The following is a 21,440-nucleotide window of genomic DNA, read 5'->3' on the forward strand; positions in this document are numbered from 1 at the left end:
AATAGCAAACAAGTTGTTTTTTTTTTAATTTTTAAAAAGGCGGCAGGAGCTGGGCATGGTGACGTACATCTTTTCTCCCAGAATTCTGAGAAACTGAGGCAGGAGAACCAAAATTGCCCAGCCTAGGCAATTTAGTAACTCTTTGAGACTCTTGAAATAAAAATAAAATAGAAAAAATTAAAAGCCTGTCAATGTAGGTCAGTGTGAAGGCACTGATTCATTCCCCAGTACACACACCACATACACATACACACGCACACGCTCTATATATGTATGTATGTGTTAAGCTTCATAGTACTTTTGAACATCCAGAAAAGGGACTCTAAGCAGCAATTTTCCCATTAGCGGTGCACAAAAATGAAGGTGCTAATAATAACGCTCCTAGGACAAGCTCATTATGTGCCCCCCTTGGTTTTGCCTGTAGTTATCTTATTCACAATTCCTTTTGTTAAAAGCCCTTCCCTTTTTCCATTTATAACATTTAAAAATCAGTAGTATTAAGCAGTATGCAATGTGTTAATTATTGGAACTGTCCTACCAATTTGATTTGAAACTGTCTCATTGCTATTTATTTCTCAATAAAATTATGGAAAAAAATAAAAATAATAATTTAAAAAATAAGTAGTATTGCTCAGACACAGTGGCACACACCTGAACCAACCACTATGGAGATTAAGGCAAGAGGATTGCAAGTTCTAGAGTAGTCTAAGCAATATTGAGACACCCTGGATGGACGGATGGATGGATGGATGGAGACAGGGAAGAGAGAGACAAAGACAAACTATGAATTTTTTAAAAGGTAGACTCTCCTTATATTGCCCTTGCTTTGGCTAGTAATGATGATCTCCTGGGTTCAAGCAATCTTTCTACCTTAGCTTCCTGAGTGATTGAGCTATAGGTACATACCACTGCACCTGTCTACCATGAGTCATAGAACAGAAATTAGTGATTTTCTGTCCCACCATCCCCAACCCCAGTGCTGTTCCCTAGTGGTTTTCTCAGATAGTTATCCTCCTGAATATATAGAAAGTGCAAGAGAGAATTAGACAGGAAGAAAGGAAACTATATTTGTTACTAATACATATGTCAGGCAATTAGCTAGGTATTTCACATACAACGTAAATGTGGAAATTTGCTATTACAAAACCTCTGTAAATGAAAAAAAAAAGTTACAGGTCTCTCCTGTTACAGTTCTGTATATGGTTAGATTTCTAAATTTCTTTGTAAAATTATGTAAATGCTTATTTCTACCTTTATAAAATTATTTTTCCTACATATTCTGTAAGGTCTTAAAGTTCAGCATACCAATATTTGATGGAAAATACCTGTTCCATGATATGCCAAAGATGTTTGATATTTAGACAGGGTAAACCAAACTGCATATATTGTACGTTAACAATAGGCTTCTCTTCTGAAGGGTTAATAACCTAAGTTAGCAGTTCAAAATTGGAGAAAAAGAAGGGCTGCAAGGTCAGCCAACATTTTGGCCCTAGCCTTTCCAGGTCAGTGTAGACTTGGGACATAGGAGAACCTGTACTGTAACAACATGTAACTCAGTTACGCTCCAAATTTTCTGATGAAGAAGATTATGGAGGGGCTGGTGAGATGACTCAGTGGTCTAAAGCACCTACTTAGAACAAGCTTAGCAAAGCACAGGGGTCGCGGTTCAATCCCCCAGCACCACATGCCAGCCAGCCCCGCCCCCTGGTGGGCTGAGCTGGCCACACACACACACACACACACACACACACACACACAAATAAATGCATAAATAAATAAATAAAAGATTATGGAGCCACAGAGGAATGTGATCGATGATGTATAGTGTGCCTGGGGAGAGTCACATGGAGAGAAAATACATTCTACAAAGTGCGGTACAGGGCTACAGAATAAATCCTGAGAGTACTTGACTGACCTTATCAGATACAAAAGTTACATTTCTTGGTATATAGGTCTTGCTTTATCTTGGTCTTAACTATCCAGCAGAAAAGTATAAAAACGAGGTATATAAAGTAAAGCCATATTAATACGATGAGCTGTAAAAGGCTCAAGTCAATAAGTTCTGAGGATAACCCACTAATATTATAGACTGCTAGACAGTGTTGGATTGTTTAGCTGAATTCAAACACTTATAGTATTTAGATGCCAGTAGAATATTCACCTGTGACAGAACTAAACAAAAAAAAAGGGGGGGATTTAAAGGAAAGATCATTTTGTATTTATATATACAGAATAGTTAGAATGGAATATACAGCTACTTTCACTTAATTCAATGAGAAGAAAGAGGTGTACTAACAGTGTTTGGAAAGGATATCCTGTCTGCTTCTTGTACTATGGATAACCACTAAGAAGATAACGGGGGCCTGCCCATTAGCTCAGTTGTTTAAGTGCCTGCTTAAACAAAGCATTCATGCTCAAGATGCTGTGGTTCGAACCCAGATACTCATGCCAAACCAGTATGCCCTCAAGGCATCTTCTGGCTGCCAAAAAAAAAAATAAATAAAGAAGATAACAATGTACAATGTATTGATTATCGAAACTGTCCTATTATTCAGCTTTGAAACTGTCTCATTCATATTTATTTCTCAATAAAATAAAAATAAAACAGCAAAAAAATAAAATAAAATGATCATATTTAAAAAAAAAAAAAAAACACCTCTGATTTGTAGTGAAAACTGCTCTGGCTAGAGCTAGGGCCTAGGAATGCATGCTTCTAAGAAGGAAGAAAGCAGTCACACTCCTATGGAGCCCCTGAGCAGAAGGAAGGACCTAAAAAGGCCTTTTCCTGCTTTGATCCTGCTTTATGATCTGGGTTCTCCAAGCTCCACGACTTCTGTGTCAGCTCTTTGCATTGCTTCTATTCGTAATCCTCAATGTCTAAATTTTCAGTGGGTCAGCATTATAAAATCATCCCCACTGTATAGAAGGAACTTAACCTGTAAGTCCTTTCTGAGGACCCAAGCCTATTAGCCTCCTCTTTAGGTATTAGTGTATATATCTTTTCCCAGTCTCTGCCAGCTTACTCCAGGAAGCTGCTATACTCAAAGAAAGCTGGTTATTTAGCACCTTCTAGAAACAGAATTAAATCCTTTCTCTCATTCATACTTCATACCAACATGATGAGCCTTATTGTCACCTGTCTAATTTGGAGTGCCTGCACTTTCCTCAGGTTCCCAGTGCACTGTCTAAGGACCAGAGTGTCCCAGGCTTAACTGCCATTAGAAGGGTTCCTGTGGAACTCTCCTTCCGGGCCAGCCCACTTGACTCCAGGCCAGGGGCAGTCTGTCTGAATCTCAGCATTCCGATTGCGCCCCCCTCACCCCACCATAGGCTTCTGCAGCTTTTTACTCATACAAACAAAAATAAATCTCACTACCGGCCTCTGAACTCCACAGCAGCATGCTTCCCCCTTCTCCCCAAGTGTCCTATGGCTGTGAGTGGGGACTTGGCACTCTCCCCACCAACATCACTTTTTCACTCCCTGTGTATCCTGTGTCCTTCTTTCACTGTGCAACCCAGAGATTGGAATGGGACGTGACAGACAACACAGGCGCTATGCACAGCTGCCAGGAATCTGACGGGTAAAATCTGGAAAAGTTAGGAGGGCAAATACTACACACACACACACACACACACACACACACACACACACACACACAACTGAGAAAGAGCTAGAAATGTGTACACCCATAGAAGAGTTCCTGGGGAGTCTCAAGCCCTCTTTGGTCTGCCATTCTTTTAAATTTAAAAGAACTATAACCCAAATATGACTTTCCCCAAAGCCCACTGGTACCGCAGAAGAGGAGGCACAGCTTAATTTGACCTCCTGAGATTCCGTGAGGGCATGGGGGGAACAGGAAGCAGTTGTGTGGTGACTCACTGGGCAGAGCCAGGTTAAGGGAAGTTGTCTGAAGGTATCCTTGGGACGAGATGAGGGCAGCCAAGCTTTGGCCACTGCACGCAGCTTGACCCTATCCCATCCCCAGGGAAGCCAGCAAGGTTACCTTCCTAAGAGTCCCTGGCCAGCTCACCTTTCTGGCCACAAGCCAAAGCCTCCAGAACCCGGGGAAGTTAAAGTTTCCCTAGATATGGCTCCTAGAGTTTGCTTCTATTCTATCATAAAAACACCCAGGTAGCCTCACTTTGCCCTCTGGCTACCTGGCTTAATAGCCCTCCTGCCTACTGCTAGCATAAGGATAAGATGATACAAAGTTAGGAGCTAACTGTTCACACAGGGTACAAACAGCAGCCAGTTCCACCTCTTTAGTAGAGTCAAGCCAGGGCTGATGTGTCATGGCTCAAGGCAGAAAGGCTGATATTTTCCTCAGTGGTTAGAAAGTACAGTGCTGAATTAGAACCTGAGTCCCTGTCACTACAGATGCCAGTGTCGTCCTCCGTCCTCAAAACAAGTGGTAATGTTTATTCTGTCATCTCACCCAGAAAGATAGAGATTCAGGACCTAGGGTCCCATAAAAAGTGTTCCTAACAGCAGAAAAGCAACATAGTGAACAGAAGCCTGGAAAAAAGAGGAGCGGGAGTGTTAATGCTTGTCTGTATGACAAAGAAGGACAGTGAGTTAGCCACTGAACCTCAGCAGGATCATTGCCTATTCTGAAATGCCCAAGCAAGATTGGTGAAATGTATGTTACCCTCTCCTTGGCAGCCCTCTGGGGAGGGGCATTGCCCCAAGTTCCCTGAGAAGGTGGCCTACAGCAATGGTACTTTCCCTTCATGGCGTGAGATCAGCAGGAAGACTTCAGCAGATCTCAGCATTATTTCTCATGCTGCCAGAGTCTCTTGGCCTGTGCCTTCCACCAGCTGTGGTGGCAGTGGCAGCAACAGTTTACTCATAGGGAAAGGTCCCTGTCAGGTCACAGAGAAGCCACCCCCATCATTTGAAGGCATGCCCTTTCAGTTTTACTGTTACTGTCAGTGAAGCCTGAGCAGCCTCCTCACTGACTGTTTATGGCCACACCCTGCACTGTGGGCCCCACCTCAGTTGGCACGCATCTGTGTCCATATAGTTGAATGGGAGAAGGCCGTGAGAGGGGATAAGGTTACTGGCACCTGCTAGCTCCTTGCCAGGTATATGTTGGTCCCCATGGATTCCCTACTTAGGGAATACAACGGTCTTGGCAAATACCAGATCAGTTTGCTTCTTACCCATGGTTCCCCAGAAGAGGAAGCAACATGGTAATGATCCTGTTCTGTAGTGACAGACATACCCAGAACCTAAGTTGATGGACTATTGCTGTACATGTGAGACTGTCAAATGTAAGAACATGGAGCTTCCCTGAGAGAGATGAAACCTGTGGGACAGAAAGCCCTGGGTGTGTGTGAATGATGAGGAATGATACACAGACCACTGGTGTCACATGCAGTGATTGTAAGTGGTCCAGGGGAGACTGACTAGTACTCTGACTTTTATTATGGCAATTAAGCTTGCACTAGTACACGTATAACTAGGGTAGCAAATCCTTGATATTCCAGATAGCATTCCTGAAAAAGAAACTAAGGGAGGACCGGGAGGATGGCTCAGTGGAATAAGCGCTTCCCTGGCAAGTGTGAGGGCCTGAGTTCAATCCCTGGTTCCACCAAAAAAGAAACTAAGGGAAAAAATGACTTAAAGTCAGTTTTTAAAAAAGGATGAAGGGGGGCTGGTGAGATGGCTCAGTGGTCTAAAGCACCTACTTAGAACAAGCTTACCAAAGCACAGGGACCGCGGTTCAATCCCCCAGCACCACATGCCAGCCAGCCAGCCCCACCCCCTGGGGGGCTGAGCTGGACACACACACACACACACACACACACACACACACACACACACACATAAAAAAAAAAGGATGAAGGGCCAGGGAGATGGCTCAGTGGAATATGAGCTTACTGGCAAACGCAAGGGCCTGAGTTCAATCCCCAGTTCCACCAAAAAATTAAAAAAAAAAAAAAAAAAAAAAGATGAAGTCCCCCAGTTCCGCCAAAAATAAATAAATAAAAATTAAAAAATAGAAAAGGATGAAGTCAATAATAGTATCCCTTGTGCAGGTTTGTGGCAAAGGAGCAGAAGTAGAACAGAAAAAAAAAAAAAAAACAACAACTTAACATTTACTGAACCAGGCAAAAGGAGAGTGGTGGCAACAGTTCTGATCAGCTCTTTGCACTTGTGAGTTCAGTCTTAACTCATCTCACTTGCACAGACCCCTGCTACTTCTGCAGAAGACTAGTTATTACCAGTCAGCTAATCCCATGTTTTTTACATTACTTTGGGTTTAAGTTATGTTTTTAGTGAATTTGTTTGTTTTGTTTAAGTACAAAATGAGGTAAATTGAAATAACAAATTCTGAGCCAGTCAAATAGCAGATTAAAGCACCTGCAAGCAGGCACAGGGGTCGGGGATTTGATCCCTGGGCCTACTGTGCCAGGCCCCACCCCTGGGCCTTGGTGAGATTGCAGTTGAGACTGGGCATGGGGCACAAGCCTGTAATCCCAGCCCTTGGACTAGTAGGGAGACGCTGAACACTCTGTAGACCGTTCCCTAAAATACAAAAAAGAAAGAAAACATTCTATTCAGATATTGGTTAAGTGTCAGGACTGAGAAGTACTTTCATGTGTGTTATCTAAATGACTTATGTGAAACTACATTCATACCCATGGAACTTAACTCTCCTCTTGATTTTTAACCCAAAATCCTACTTTCAGAGAACTGTTATTTTTAGTATTATCAATATCATTTCTTAATCCTAGCCAGGGTTTGGTCTTTGTCTTTGTTAGAGCTTTGTTAGCCTTTGGGGCTGTCCCTCAGGCCCATTTAAGATGAACAGGTCCCTGGGGGCTGGATGTTGAAGCACTATCAGCCAGGGGCCCTGATCTCTCCCCCCACACTTGCTTGCCTGCTCACTGTCTGGCTCCCTTACCATTCTGTGTCTCTATAGGCTGTCCTGGAGGACCAGAGTCAGATGAGGCAGATGGAGCTGGAGATCAGACCCTTGTTCCTCGTACCAGACACCAATGGCTTCATTGACCACCTGGCCAGTCTGGCCCAACTGCTGGAGAGCAAGAAGTACATCCTGGTGGTTCCCCTCATCGGTGAGCTAGGCAAGAGGGTAGAATAGCCCTACATATGGGCAGCAGTCCCCTCCACACATGCCCCATGACTGGGGCCAGGCAGGGAGAGCCCCGTTGTGCGTGTGTAAGATAGGATTTGCAGGGAAGTGGAGAATGCGTGGGGCAGGGAAAATTGTTTAATAATCAAAGCAGTTCAAATTATTATGGCTGATCCATGGCTTAAACTGCTTGAGCAAATGGACTCCTGTGTCCCAGCAACCAGAGGCTGTATGAGCCCAGCCCTTGTTTTTATCCTTATAAAGCTTGCAGTAAAACAGTAAAGCTGGTTCCCGTTATTGGTAAACACTCAGCCCTGGCAGATAACGGCAGTGCTGCTGGGTGGTCTGGCAGGGAGGCTGGGAGGATTTTGAAGTGGTTAGATGCCTTTGGTCTGATTGTCTTGTAGCTTTTCATGATCGCTCTGTTGGTTCGAGGTAGCATTCTTCTAGCTAGTGTCACCCTAAGGCCAGGCTGATGGAAATCCTCCAGAGCGTGGCCTTGGCTCATGCCTGTGGATTTCTACCACTTGGGTGCTTACCACTGTCTGGTCATTGGTGCTGGTACAGGATCAGCATCTCAGGACCCAGTGAGCTTGTTTTTCCACCCTCTGGTCAAAGGAGCACAGCTGGGCTGCCTCCAGAAGACAAACTGGGCACCCTTAATTCTTGGAGCTCTGTGGTGGGTCATCCTCAGAGTGGGCTTTAGGCTCTGGGCTCTTGTCCAATATAGTTGATATAACTAATATAGCTGATGGCTGTACTGTGGACACAGAGGATCTGGGAGATGTGATTGTGAAGCCCAGACTGTTAAATGTCCCTCTTCTCCACAGCCACTTAGAAGAAGTTTGAAAGCCCTGTCTTCTGGAAAAGCCACCAGACTGGCAGTCTGCCTGCCAAGCCACCTCTGACATCTATGCCAAGATGTTCTAGTGGGCCTTCCCTCCCAATCCCAAATGTCTTAGTGCCAGATGAGGGTGGAAACAAAGGGCAGGAAACATCCGCCCCTGCAGAGCCTGTAGAACCCTGGGGGGTTGTGGGAAACACGTTAGCACCACCTGAGAATGTTGGCACTGAAGCAGCCCTCCTCCCTGCCTCCACCCTCCCCGTCTTCCTTCCCCCTCCCCATGTGGCCAGCCTGGCCAGAACCTCTTAAACTCTCAGGCCTTTAGACCTAAAGAAAGATTTTCTGTACTTCAAAAGAAGAGCAACTGCTGTCAGTAAGATCAAGCAGCAAGACTATCATGTTGTCCTGGCTTCCTGCTTCCATCACTGGGTCCTGGGGTGGGCTAACTTTTAGAATATGTCACTGTTCTCTGACCCAGGAGGTTTTTAGAGGAAAGAAAAAAATGAACTTTATTTATTTATTTTTTTATTTGGTAGATGGTCAGGAAAAGATACCACCAGTAGTGCTTGCTGACCTATCTGGAGCCCCCTACAATCTAGAAGGTACCTCAGGTACCTCCCCAGGGTAGCATAACTCTTAAGTCACCAGCACTGGTTGTCTCCCTATTGTGTGCTCAGTCTTCTTGTTCCTAAGAGATCCAGCGTTTGCTCTGAGAAACTTATGGTTTTACTAGAGAAATCCTAATTTCATGGGAGGGAGAAATAACGAAGAAAACTGAAGATACATGCAGAGCAAAGTACATGATCCCCAAGAGTATTCCGAACTGATAGCTGTATTGTACAGACAGGCCAGCCTCTTTGAACCTGCCTCAGCTGGGGAGGTCCTTGCACTCTCTCATGGCTATAAAGGGGGATCCTATTCACAGATGTGTTCCTTGGTAGTCTCTGCCTTATTCCCAGAGCAGCAAAGGGTTAAGCTGACAGCTTTCCCTGCTTGTTTCTTGTGCTCTTTAACCTGCTCTATGCTCCTTAGGCCTGACCCCAGCATTGAGAAGTCCTGCCTGGTGCAGAAGCACAAACAAACTTTCCCTTTGAAGCCTGTTTAGTTTGGAAGCAGGAAAGCAGATTTTGGGATAGAATACCAGTTTTTCCTGTTTAATGTTCTGTTTGCTATACCATACACGCAGCCACCATTATTCCCCAGCCTCAGCCATGCATCATGTGGCTGTGGCAGCCTCAGGTTACTAAACGCATGGGCATCATGTGGGTACTTTCACATTGGCCCTTTCCAGAAAATGTCTCTGAATACCCAGACAATGAGTGCCAGGCTCACCATGGAACAGCATGCTCATGTCGCTTCCCCAAGGCATGAATCATTTTACTAAGGAGAGGCCTCAGACCCCAAACTCTCCCGGAGCCCCCAAGGAGTGCATATTTCCCACTTGACCTCAGGCTTTTGGCTGGAATTTTGGAAAGAATCTTCACCAGAAAATAAAGCCATGTCCCAGACACATAGGCAGGCAGGCAGGCACACACACACACACACACACACACACACACGCACACACACACACACACACACGTAGTATCAAGGAGGTAATGTGCCCAGGATATGTTTTTGAGGAATACCAGGGCTCTTGCAAGTAAAGCTATGACTGCCCTTCCTCTGTGGTGACTTCCCTGTACTCTGCTAGAGGTGTTGGCTGTAGAACTTTGCCTCTACTTGGTTAGAGGCCCAAGAAGCTGAGGGAGAGTGCCTCACTTTCCTTTCAGCTGCTATATATTCTTGCCTCTCCTGAGGAACCCTTTTAATTTGATCCTGTAACTAAAAATGCAATAGAAGCTGAGCGTGGCGATGCACACCTATAGTCCCAGCACTCAGGAGGCTGAGGCAGGAGGATTATTGTAAGTTCAAGACCAGCCTGAGTTACAAAGTGAGCTCAAGGCCAGGCTGAACTGCATAGAGAGACCTTGTCTCAAAGGGAGGGGGGATGCAATAGAGGAGCCAAGTGTATTTGAGTACAGCTGCTCCAGAAAATCCTATGTTCCTCCTAGCAGGGGGGGCAGGCCCCAAAGAAAGAGACAGAAAGGGGACAGGACAGTGTGAAATTCTGGGACTCTTCCTAGCCAGGTGTGGTGGCAAACACCTGTAATCCCAACACTCTGGGAGGCTGAGGCAGAAAAATCACAAATTTGAGCCCAACATGGACAACTTAGTCACTTATTGAGATGCTCCAAATAATAAAGAGTTGGTGGTGGGGATGTCAGCAAGATAGCTCAGCAGACCAAGTACCTGCTTAGACAAGTGCAAGGACCGGGTGTTCTATCCCTGGTCCACATGCTGTGCTGAGCCAGCCACTGAGACTGGGTGTGGTGGAGCACACCTGTAACCCCAGTGCTGGGGAGGCTCAAAACAGGAGGATCACTACGAGTCTGAGCTGCATAGTGAGACTCTATATCAAATACATTAAAATTACTAATAAATTAAAATTTTAAAACAAAATAAAGGATTGAGAATTTAGTTTCAGTGTAAAGAGCCTGGGTTTAGTCTCCAGTACCACCCACCACCCCACCCAAAATAAAGTCTAGAACCCTTCTTGCCCTCTCAAACTCCCCTTCTACCCTGGTTTCACTAGAAGATTCCCGTGGGAAGAAGGTGTGCTCTATAGTCTAAAGGGGCTAGCTGTGATAATCAGAGATCTAAGGCAGAGACAGAAACAGTTGCTGATTGCTGAGATGAATACCATGTGGGCTTTGTCTCATCAGTGATCAATGAGCTGGATGGCCTTGCCAAGGGGCAGGAGACAGACCACCGTGCTGGAGGCTATGCCCGTGTGGTACAGGAAAAGGCCCGGAAGTCCATCGAGTTCCTTGAGCAGCGATTCGAAAGTCGGGACTCTTGCCTGCGAGCCCTCACCAGCCGAGGCAATGAACTTGAATCCATCGCCTTCCGCAGTGAAGACATCACTGGCCAACTGGTGAGACCCCAGCAGGAAGGGAAAACCACAACCCACTGTCAGATCGGAGAAATCTAAAGGAAAGCCTGCCAGTCTGCTGCTGACAGGGCAACCACCATTAAGGTCCAGGGAGGGGAAGTCCTTGTCCCCTAGATCACACAGCACAGTTAGACCTGGCCAAGCAGGGCAGAGCATGCACGGGAGGAACTCTGGGACATGGCCCTGAAAGTACATAATTTTGCCTTCTCCACCTGGCACCCCCTGCTGCCCAGTGCATTTCTCACACTGTCTTCCTCCAGGGGAACAATGATGACCTGATCCTCTCGTGTTGCCTCCACTACTGCAAAGACAAAGCCAAGGACTTCATGCCCACCAGCAAAGGTACAGCTTGGTTTCTGCCTTAGATCATCCATCCCCCTTGCATATCATCGTACCCATCCTCAGCTTGAGAAGGGTCTCTCTGCTGACTCTGACCTGGGAATACTGTGCAAGCCTAAGCCAGTCCATTTCCTGCCCTCCCAGAAATCAGACCTGGTCACAACTCCCTCACCCCCAGGGAATGTCAGGTGGATCCTGGGCCAACTAGGGATGAACAACTTTCCCACTTGATCTGCATCTACCTTTTTTTCTTTGAGTCCTGTGAGCTCCTGCTGACAGCAAGAGTGTCATTACCTTTTCATGTAGTCCTACTCATGGTCAGCATAGCTCAGCCCTCGAAGCTCTGGGGGCACACTCCATTTTCTTGGCCATGCTCATCATCTTAGATTGTTTACCCTATATCTGGGCTGGGGCCAAAGTACTTCCCCATGAGAATTGGCCTTCCTCTCTGCTCTCTGTGACTGTGAGCTGTAGCATTTTGCAGGCTGGCTGGAGTTGGGAACTAAGTAGAAACTCACTGTTGAGCCTGTACCCATTTTCAGGAATTCTTTAGTGAACAGTTTCACCTTTGAACTAGAGGCCTACCCTAGGGTTCTTCCAAGAGCCTGCCCACCTCACCCTCAACCCTGAGCTTCCTTCTTGCACAGCTCCACAGGTCAATGACAGTCAGGGGTTTTCTGCTCCTGACTCCCAGGATTTTGACATTTCTTCTTTTGGAAGGAATTCCTAGCACCTCCTAGCTCATTGTCATCTGCAGAGCTGGTAATTCTCACCATTTGGTTTCTGTCTACATTTATGTAGTCTTTTTTTTCCATCTCTGTCATCTGTCTGTCTTCTCTGTTCATGCTCCTAGTCCTGACTTTCACACTGCTCTAAGAATTGTCTTCCCCCTGCCTCTCCTCCTACCCATATTTGTACATCCTTCATTCCTGTCTGAGTCTCTATAACTGAAGTTAGTCATGATCCCCTAACTGCTGTTTCACGAAGGATGCCACATGGCTCACATATACTGTCCCTTAGGGCCAGATCTGGAATGTTCAAGTGATAAAAAAGAGTTCTGGCTGCCCCAAGGTACCCTTCCTTGAAGGGTACCTCCTAATGGAGGGATTAGGAGGATTGGAGAAGGCCTAGTTGGGAAAGGTGGCTCAATATACTGCTCAGCCTCAGAACTGTTTCTTAGGACAGATGCATTTTGGCTTTGGCCCTGCTAGTCCTTCTACCACCCCCCACTTCACCCCAAACAGCCTATAGGAACCCATTGCCATCCTGGGGACTGCCCCTATCAGAATTACATCAGCAACGGCTGGTGTAATCAAACTTCATTTGTCAGTGTGAATTCTTAGCAGATTAACTTGTCAGATTCACAGAGAAACCGTCACCAAATGTTTATATGTAAACGATGTTGAATTTTAAAATCATGTGGATTATGGCGGATGGGGCCTGACAAGATGACAGTTTCTGGTTTCTAACAAAGTGAAGTTACCAGTGTCAAAACAGAGGATGTTTATTGTTAAAAATGTCTCAAAGTATCCACAGAAACCCCTGCAGACCCCTGCCAGCAACACTGGGCCTTGGTTGGCTGACCTAAGGCCTGGGACTCTCCTGATCCGAGGCCCAAGGCAGGAGTGATGGGGCTGCAGACAGACCCAGACAGCTATCTGGGAGCCCCACCTAGTACCACATACCATCACCCCACACTCACTCCCAGAGGGGCCAGGCCTAGGCAGTGGAGGAGATCTCAGCACCCCCTTACCCTTAGCCACCACTTTCTTCCTCTGCCCCTCACAGCCTCTGACTCTAGCATACCCTTTTTCCTCCTGTCCCCTTCTCTTACCACCATCAACTCCATGAGCCTCTTCCGCATCCCTCTGGCTCCACCCAAGGCTGAAAGCCAGTTTTTAGCCTCCCTGCCTGGAGCTGGCAAGCTGAAACCATTCAGGTCAGATGTGGATATTTGCAATCCCCTGTCCCCACCAGTCCACACAGTCCACGAGTGAGCACAGCAGGACATTTCCTGTGCCTCACTGTCTGCCAAATCTCTGCTAGGAAATGCCCAGCCTGGGACTGAGGAATGGGCATGCCAAGATGGGGTCACCTGTGTGATGGCTAGGCCTACTTTAAATTATTCCCAGGACATCAAAGATTGGAGAAGGGAAAGGAGATAGATTGTGCTGAAAAGCCCATCTAAAAAGAATGAAGACTATCTGTGCTGATGTAGAAAGACCTTTAAAGCATATAAAATTTGAATAAAATGTGGCTAGTATGATCTTGATGTTATAAGAAAAAAAAGCTTAAGTAAACTGGGTATGGTGACACATGCCTGTAATCCCAGCACTTAGGAGGCTGAGGCAAGAGGATCATAAATTCAAAGCCATAAATTCAAGGCCAGCCTGGGCTATATTGTGAGTTCAAGGCCAGTCTGAACTGCATAGTGAGACCCTGTCTCAAAACCCAAAACAAGACAAAAAGCTAAGATACAGATGTAGATACACAAGTACACAGACTTGTAAATGTGCATAACAGAATCCGGAAAGCTACCTTCCCTGAAGTGTAGCAGAGCTAGGAGTATCTCAACTCTTTTTCTTCTTACACTTCTGTACTGTTGTTAAATGTGCGTAAATTACTTCAGTGGAAAAAAATAAGTTGCTCATAGCTTCAGGCTCCCTGGCATGGTTCTGTTAGGGACCCCTGCTTGTCTCATCTTGCCTCAGTGCTGCTGAGCTAAGCCCTCTCCCCATACCTGGAAGCACTGTATCTGCTTTCTATTAGTCTTTGGTTTTCTACCTCAAGAAGCATAAAGTATTAACCTCCTGGACTTAGAAGGAGAAAATGCAACAAAGAGAGGGTATTGTGAATCCAGGGCCAAGCATGAAGTCAGAAGTGGACAGCAAGGGGCTCCTGCTCTCTCAGTTCAGGCCTGGGACATAGGTCTTTGGCACCTCTCAGGCACATGGCAGAATAGAGTCCTGTGTAGGAGGCAGGGTCCAGAGCAGAAGTAGCCATGCATGGTCCTGTCTTACCCTAGGTTCAGATTCTGAATTCTGGAGAAAAAGTTTGTCTTGCCCCTACCAGGACCACATTTTCTTTCAGGGAAATGCCTATACCCTGTCTCCTGTCCTGTTAAGCCCTTGTTTCTGTACTGACAGAGGAGCCAATCCGTCTGCTGAGGGAGGTGGTGCTATTGACTGATGACCGGAATCTGCGTGTGAAGGCGCTGACGAGGAATGTGCCTGTGCGGGACATCCCAGCCTTCCTCGCATGGGCCCAGGTGGGCTGAGGGGACCACATAGGGCCCACCCCAATGGAACCATTCCTGACCAGCCACAAGGCGCCAAGTGTAGCACGGAAGATGCCCACGTGCCTGAGCCACCAAACCACCCTGACAATAAACCATCCTCTTCCAACCCACACCGTGGCCATGCTGTGGGGGAGTTGCTCCTCACAGAGACCCCCAAGGGCTGGTGGAAGCTGCTGGAACCCGCCTGGGCTGCCAAGATTTAGTGGGGAGGTGGCTAGCCACAGCAGAACAGTTGGCAAGCCGAACGAGCTGCCCATGCCTCAACCTCTCCCTCCAGCTTCATTCCAGGGATGGGAAAGGCCTGCTTACCCGGGGACTACCCCGCTTTCTCTCATGGCAATGGGGCAGGATTCTAGTGTTTCCTTCAGATGTAGGTGACATCACAAGTCCTTTTCATCTATAGAATCTGTCCTAAATGTGTCCAAGAGGCTTAGGCTATATCATGAAGAGTGTCCAGGGGGTGTCTCCAGCTTCCTGAGGCTTGGATCCCCCATGGACCCAAGTTAGGTTCTGGACAACCTGTCCCTAACAGCAGCCTTGGTCCTGAACACACACACCCATCCTGCTACTCCGCTTCCTGTCCCCATCAATCTGGGTCTCTTGCACTTTGTCTCCTGTTTTCCCTTAGACTGTCATGGGCCTACAGGGAAGAGACATCTGGTCTCAGGCCTGTGCTTCCTGGGTGGCCTTCTCATGTTCCTCTCATTTGCCTGCCTTTTTTGAAGGGGTGCTGGGAATCAAACTCAGAACTTCAGGCTTGCCAGGCAGGCACTGTACCACCTACCTTTGGCTTTAGTTCCCTCTTCCAGAAATTTCTTGACTCTTCTCACCACTACCCTTGGCCCTTGGCCACCCAGAGCATCTCTTCATCCTCTCCTTTTTTCGCTTTTACCCTTCCCAGGCCTCTTAACTTCCTAACCTCAGTTCCTTGCCATGGGGGTCAGCTACCTGCAGCAGGAAACTAATAAGGCAAGGCATTCCCACTTGCTCCCCAGGCCCCTGTGTTGTAGGAAGTTTCCAGACTGGTACAGCCCAGTCTGTGGGTAGGATGGTCAGTGCCTAGAGGAGTATTACACAGCCTGAAGCATTTACCTTCTTTCCAGCTTTACCCTCCACTTCCCAAAACTGGCACAGAGCCCTTTAGCTTGAAAGTTTTTTGTTGCCTCTTTAGCTAGTACCCAATGTTTGCAATCTCACGGAGGCTTTCTCCACCAAATGAGTTCCTCCAACCCAGGGATGAGGAGGCAGTAGAAGAGAAAGCAGGGTCTTAGGTGAAGGAAGGGTAAATCTTGCTGGGACCAGTAGGCTGATCTCCCCAGTCTACTATTTGACTGTACAGCCTGCCCAGAGCATGGAAGTATTCCGTGCCCTCCCAGAGGCCCCAGAGTATGCCAGAAGGAGGGGAGCAGTGCAGGAGCACCAAGGCCAGTGGCTCAGGGACATAAATCCCTCAGGGCCTCAAGGCTCAGAAGACTGGCCCCTTGAGAGTATGGGGTCCTGGTTCTCCTTTGACTTTTCCCTGGCTGACGCCAGTGACTGGGTGGGTGGGAGACCCATCTCTTTTTCTCTGTCCCATTTACAACACTGGTTGTGTTTCCTTAATAAATTTTAGTTATAAAATTACCTGACTCCTGCCTATTTCTGGGGGTAGGGAAGGTCAACCCTGTACACCGGGGTGTCCATGCACACTCTCACCCACCCTGCTGCAGCCCATCAAGGTTCTTGTGTAGGGGCAGAAGAGAGTGGCAAGGGTTGGGGACCTTGGTTACTGCTTTATTGCTGTTTGGTTCGAGTATAGAAAATGGAAGCGGCTCTGGAAGAGCCTGTGTACAAGATAGGAAATATACAAACTTAGGAGGAGGGAGCTAAGGAGACTGAATTCCAGCCCAGACTGGGCTTGGGACGGGGGCCACCCGGGGCGCATGCAATAAATATGGTCCGGGGCCCCAGGGAAGGGAAGGGACGGGGACACCGCAGGAGCGGGAGACCAGGTAGGCCAGGGCTGTCTGTGCCCTGGCTCCAGAACTCCCGGCCTTGGTGGTTGGCCCTGGGGCTAGTGCCACTTGTGCAAAATGAGGAACTTCACATTATCAGTCCCGGGGCGGGCTGGAGCTGAGGTGAGAAGGGCCCTCCGGCAGGCTCAGTCCCCTCCTCTCTCCCCAACTCTGCCCGGTGCTCCGACCCCAGCAGGGAGATTCACAGTGAGAATGGGTGTGGTCGCAAGGGCCGGAGGTAGGGCTGGGAGCTGGGAGCGCCTCCACAGTGACACCCCTCCTCACCAACGAGCAGCACGGAGCCGGGAGGAGGGGGCCAACAAACCACAGGAAGAGGTGGGAAGAGGCCGGGGGTCTCCTTTGGTCAACGCTGATATCAAAAATATAAATCTCCCTTCCCCCATCCCACCCCCGACCCGGGGTTTTCCCCCAACCCCGGGCTAAGGCACAAAGCAGTGAGGTCAGGTGGGGCCGCCACAGCGGCACCGCTACCGCTGCTACCAGTGTCCGGGCGGGCGGGCCGGGAAGTGCCCGCTCGCTCTCAACCCGCGCTCTAGGAGGATGGGCCAGGCCGCACGCGGGGCTGCGGCAAGGCCAGCCGCCGAGAAGTGCTCTAGGTGGGAGAGAAACGGTCGATGGTCCGGCCGTCGGGACCCGCGGCCAGGTGAGTGCCCTGGCTCAGCACCTCCGCCGCCTTATCTGGGCTGAGGCCCAGCTCCGCGGTGAACTTAGCCAGCGGGTAGAGGCTCTCGAGCGCCACCTTGGGGTCGTGCAGGAAGTGCGTGGTCTGCGCCAGCAGCTCGGCCGCAGCCGCCTTGTCCTGTTGCTTCAGGCTCAGCTGTTCTGCCGTGAGTCGCGCCACAGCAAAGACTCCCTCGGGGAAATCAAGCTTGCCTTTGCCGTCGGGACCCGGGACGCCGGGTAGGCCCCCTAGACCAGCCAGCGCTCCGGCTGCGCCCGCCGCGCCGCCCACAGCGTGCATCTTCATGTGGCTGATGAGGTTGCGTTGCTGTGCGAACTTGCCGCCACACACTTGGCACTCGTAGGGCTTCTCGCCTGAGTGGATGCGCATGTGCTCCGTGAGGCGGTACTGGCGCGTGAAGCGCATGCCGCAAGCGTCGCATGCGAAGGGCTTGAGGCCCAGATGGCTGCGCATGTGGCGCGTCATGGTCCCGCGTTGCGTGAACTTCTTCCCACATATGGTGCACGGATAAGGCCGGGTTAGCCAGTGCGTCTTCTCGTGCTGTCGCAGCGTGGCTGGGTCTTTGTAGCTCTTGTCACAGGATGCGCAGCGGTATGGCCGCAGCAGCTCTCCTAGGCTACCAGGAGCTCCAGGGACCTTGTCCCCACCGCCCCCAAAAGGGGGCCCGGCCGCCACCTCAGCCGCCTCGGCCCTGCCATACAGCGCCTCCTCCTCCTCTACATGAGCCTCCACGTGCGCATTCAGCTGCTCGGAGCTGGGAAAGCCCTTGCCGCACGGAATGCACACGTACAAATTGTCCCCAAAACTCTCCGGCTCTCCGTAAGCCAGGTGCGGGCAGGGGTAGCCCTCGAGGTGGCCACCAGGGGGGCTGGGATCCTCGCTGCTACCAGTCTCCTCGCTGCTGCTCTTGTAGTCGTCGCCATCGCCGCCCGCGCCGGGCCCGTCCAGGCTGCCAGGGTATCGCGGCGGCGGCACCAGGCCGAGCGGGGGGCCCCCAGGTGAGATGGCCGGGTCGCCACCACGCTCCTCGCAGCGTTCACCCGGGGAGCCGCGCTCCCGGATCAGCTCGTCACCGTAGCTACTCAGCCCCGGCTCGTGCTTCATCCAGCGGTAGAGGAGGCTGGGTCCGTCGGGGCGACCAGGGGGCTCGGGTCCCGGGCTGTTGCCACTGCCACGAAACGGGTCCGGCGGGGGCGCGGCCTCCTCCAGCTTTTGGAAGGCCAGCGACGGCAGCGGCGGCAGAGCGAGCGGGGGCTCCTTGTAGGCGGCGGGGCCGGCGCTGGGAGGGCTGTCCGGCCGCGGGGGCAGCTCGCGCTCACTCAGGGGCCGCTCGGGAACCGCAGAGCCCGGCGGGCTCTTCTTGGATAGGTCCAGGCCGCAGAGCGGAGAGCAGCGGCGCTCTGGGGCGCACAGGGCAGCGGCAGGGCCGGGCCCCGAGGCGTACAGCTCAGCACAGTGCGTGTTGACCGAGGCCTCTGGGCCCGCCGGCGGCTCGGAGGTGGGCGGTGGGGGAGGCCCGGCTGGAGACGAGTAGCAAGTCTGAATGACGGGCGTGGTGGCCCTCAAGCCACGGCCTGGCCTCCCGTAGGGCGCATAACCACCGCCACCACTGCCACCTCCTCTCAGGTGACAGTACTTGCCATGGCGCTTGAGGCGCTTCTTACACAGCGCCACGAGGTCAGGGATCTGCAAGTAACTGGCTGCAGCCAGCACCGCACCCAGGCTTGGCTCGGCCCCTGGGGCCACGGCCGCCGCTGCAGCTGCCTCTGCACCGTCAGCCAGACGGCCTGTGTAGATGAAGTCCAGCACCAGGCGGAACACGGCCGGGCTCACCATGTCATGGTCCAGATTGAGCAGATTGTCATGCACCACCAGGGACTTGAGGTAGGCACTGCTGGCCGCCAGCACGTTCTTGTGCGCGCGGAAGAGGGCGTTTTGCACCACGATGATCACGTCGCACAAGAAGCCCTTGGTGCGCTGGTTGTTGAGCTGCAGCAGCAGCTGCCTCGAGTGGCCGGGCGCCTCCATCGTGTCCAGCATCGTCTGCCCAGCACACTCTCCTGCGGGGACACACACCAGCCGGGTAAGAGCCGCGCAGCGCCCTGGCCGCCTGCACCCAGCCCAGCACTTCTCCCCTCCACTTTCCCTTCCCCTCAGCAGAACAGGGGCGTCATGGAGAGCCACGGCCTGGGCACTGGTGCAGGAGGATCGGGGCCTGCGGGAGTGGCGGCCTAGGCCAGTAGGCCAGAAGAAGGCGCAGGAGAACGGCTGCGGATGGAGAGGAGGCTAGGCTGGCCTGTGTGCCTCAGGCCCAGACACTGCGGGGCCCATGGGCTGGGTGGTGGGGACTTCCAAGAGAAAACTGTTCAGGCGAAGTCACCCTTTCAGAGACAGTTACCCTACTTAAGTAAAATATCCGCTTCAAGAAAAGTCATTCAGGGCCAAGAAGTTTGCCCAAGTGGGGAGAAAAGGAGCCGAGTTAAGAAGAGTCTCCCGCCTCGGGAGAAGTTGCCCCAGCTGGAGGAAGTGATTCGGAGGACGGGAGCGAGGTGCCCACCGCAGCGCAGCCCTGGCGGGGGGCTGTCAAACCCTTGTTTGGAGTAGGGGCAGCGGCACCGGGAGCGGAGGCAGCGGCTGCCGTGGCGGGCAGAGAACGAAGGTCGGGCCTCGGCGCGGGGAGGGCGTTATATCAGAGCAGGAGGCTGAGGCAGGAAGCAGGTGGGGGGGAGGGGGGAGCCACGCAGCTCCCAGGGGAGGGAGGGGGCAGCGCCCCGGGCGGGCACAGCACGCAGCCCGCTGCGGCCCTGACCCCGGCCTGCGCCCCACCCGCGTTCTGGACCGGCCTCGGCCTCGGCTCTACATTGGCGGACCCAGCGCCTCCCTTCCCAACTCCCCTCGCCACTTCTGTCCCGGAATTCTGCCACCTCAAACTTGGGGAAAAGTTTTCCAACTTCAGACTGGGCGAGAGGAGCGCGCTAACCCGAGTCCCCCGGCTCCCAGCCTTCCCCCTCCGCCCCAATCCTGGCGGCCAGGCAGATGCGGCCCCGAGTTTATCCCTGAGCTCCCCTGCCCGCCCGCTGGCCGCCTTGCCCTATTCCCTTCCTGGTGTGCAGGGCCTCCGGCCCGTTACCTACAGCTGCAGCCCTGCCGGGCTTCTTTGCCCGCGGCGGTGGCAGCTCCTAGCCCGCGCCCCACCCGCCCCGCTGCCAGGCGCCGAGCTGTGCCAGGGCAGCGCCCCTGCCAGCCCCGCCCGACAGCTCCCCTTCCTTTCCCCTCGCCTCTCTAGCCCATGTGCAGGCAGAGACGGCCCCGGGCCGCTGACCCCTCCATGAACCCGCAACGAAGCAGAAGCCTGGTCGTCCTGAGTCCTCTAGGGGAGACACCCGGAACCCTGAACGCCAGCTGCCAACCGCGATAGGGCATCCGCGCCAGAGGATGCGCCAGAGGCAGCCAGCACACGAGAACTGGGCTGTCCCGGGTTCCCTGTCCCTCTCAGTCACCAGCTCGAGGACCCACCTGGGGGGCATGTCGGAAGCCCCGGGCCCGGCTGCCGGCGGATCCAGGGGGGGACGTGGCTGCGCTGCCCTCCGCCCGCCGGGCCCCCGGTCGGTCTGTCCTGCTGGTCCGTCCTCCCCGCGTCCTGGTCGCGTCTCAGCCCCGCCGCGCTTTCCGCACACTCTTATCTGGAGCGGCCGGAGCAAGCAGGAGCTGCTGCAACTATGGCGCCACCTCGCGGCTGCACGGCGCTCTGCGCGGCAAGGCCGCGACCTCCCTCCCGCGCACCTGGGCTGCTGGCTCGCAGATGCGGGCGGGGCGGGGGGGGGGGGGCTATCTGCAGATTCACTCTTCCAGATGTGCTCACCCGGGAATTCGGATCCTGAACTGCGAGTCCCATAAACCTTGGGGTTTTGAGCTGAGGTGTACGTATTTCTATGAATAGAGCCCCTTTTCGGAAAAGTCCTGCTGTCAAGGAGATTATGGTACCCGTAGGGAGAGGAAAGTTAGGAAATCTTAAGATGAAGGTAGGTAAGATCGAGGGACTCCTTTGAAACACTACTGGACTCGACTGTCCCCTTAGACCCATTCACCACACGCCCGCCTTCCCTCAGACACATGTGGTAGATCTGCACAGCGCACCCTCTCTGCACCCAGACCCTGTCCAGGCAG

At 51.5% G+C, this 21,440-nt stretch overlaps 2 protein-coding genes across 3 annotated transcripts in view; one reads left to right on the forward strand and one right to left on the reverse strand.

Moving 5' to 3' along the window:
• The window catches only part of Smg6 (SMG6, nonsense mediated mRNA decay factor), a 284,260-nt gene extending 268,004 nt beyond the window's left edge, over positions 1 to 16,256 (forward strand). Inside the window, exons 12-15 of the mRNA XM_023719819.1 lie at positions 6,930 to 7,083; positions 10,710 to 10,921; positions 11,200 to 11,281; positions 14,425 to 16,256. Coding sequence (XP_023575587.1) covers positions 6,930 to 7,083; positions 10,710 to 10,921; positions 11,200 to 11,281; positions 14,425 to 14,555 — 579 coding nt within the window. The 3' untranslated portion in view covers positions 14,556 to 16,256. The remainder of the gene's footprint in view (positions 1 to 6,929; positions 7,084 to 10,709; positions 10,922 to 11,199; positions 11,282 to 14,424) is intronic.
• A 72-nt stretch (positions 16,257 to 16,328) lies between these two features.
• Hic1 (HIC ZBTB transcriptional repressor 1) lies at positions 16,329 to 21,055 on the reverse strand. Of its 2 annotated transcripts, none has more exons than XM_004635336.2 (2): positions 20,790 to 21,055; positions 16,329 to 19,333 (listed from the first exon to the last, which is right to left on the reverse strand). In XM_004635336.2, the coding sequence occupies exon 2, from the start codon at positions 19,311 to 19,313 to the stop codon at positions 17,184 to 17,186; it is 2,130 nt and encodes a 709-aa protein (XP_004635393.1). In that variant the 5' UTR covers positions 19,314 to 19,333; positions 20,790 to 21,055; the 3' UTR covers positions 16,329 to 17,183. The 2 variants fall into 2 exon arrangements, with proteins under 2 accessions (XP_004635393.1, XP_023575586.1); XM_023719818.1 differs by lacking the exon at positions 20,790 to 21,055 and adding an exon at positions 19,831 to 19,900.
• Positions 21,056 to 21,440: the final 385 nt, after the last annotated feature.

Source organism: Octodon degus, unplaced genomic scaffold, assembly GCF_000260255.1.
Source record: "Octodon degus isolate 3935 unplaced genomic scaffold, OctDeg1.0 scaffold00072, whole genome shotgun sequence".
Classification (NCBI taxonomy): domain Eukaryota; kingdom Metazoa; phylum Chordata; class Mammalia; order Rodentia; family Octodontidae; genus Octodon; species Octodon degus.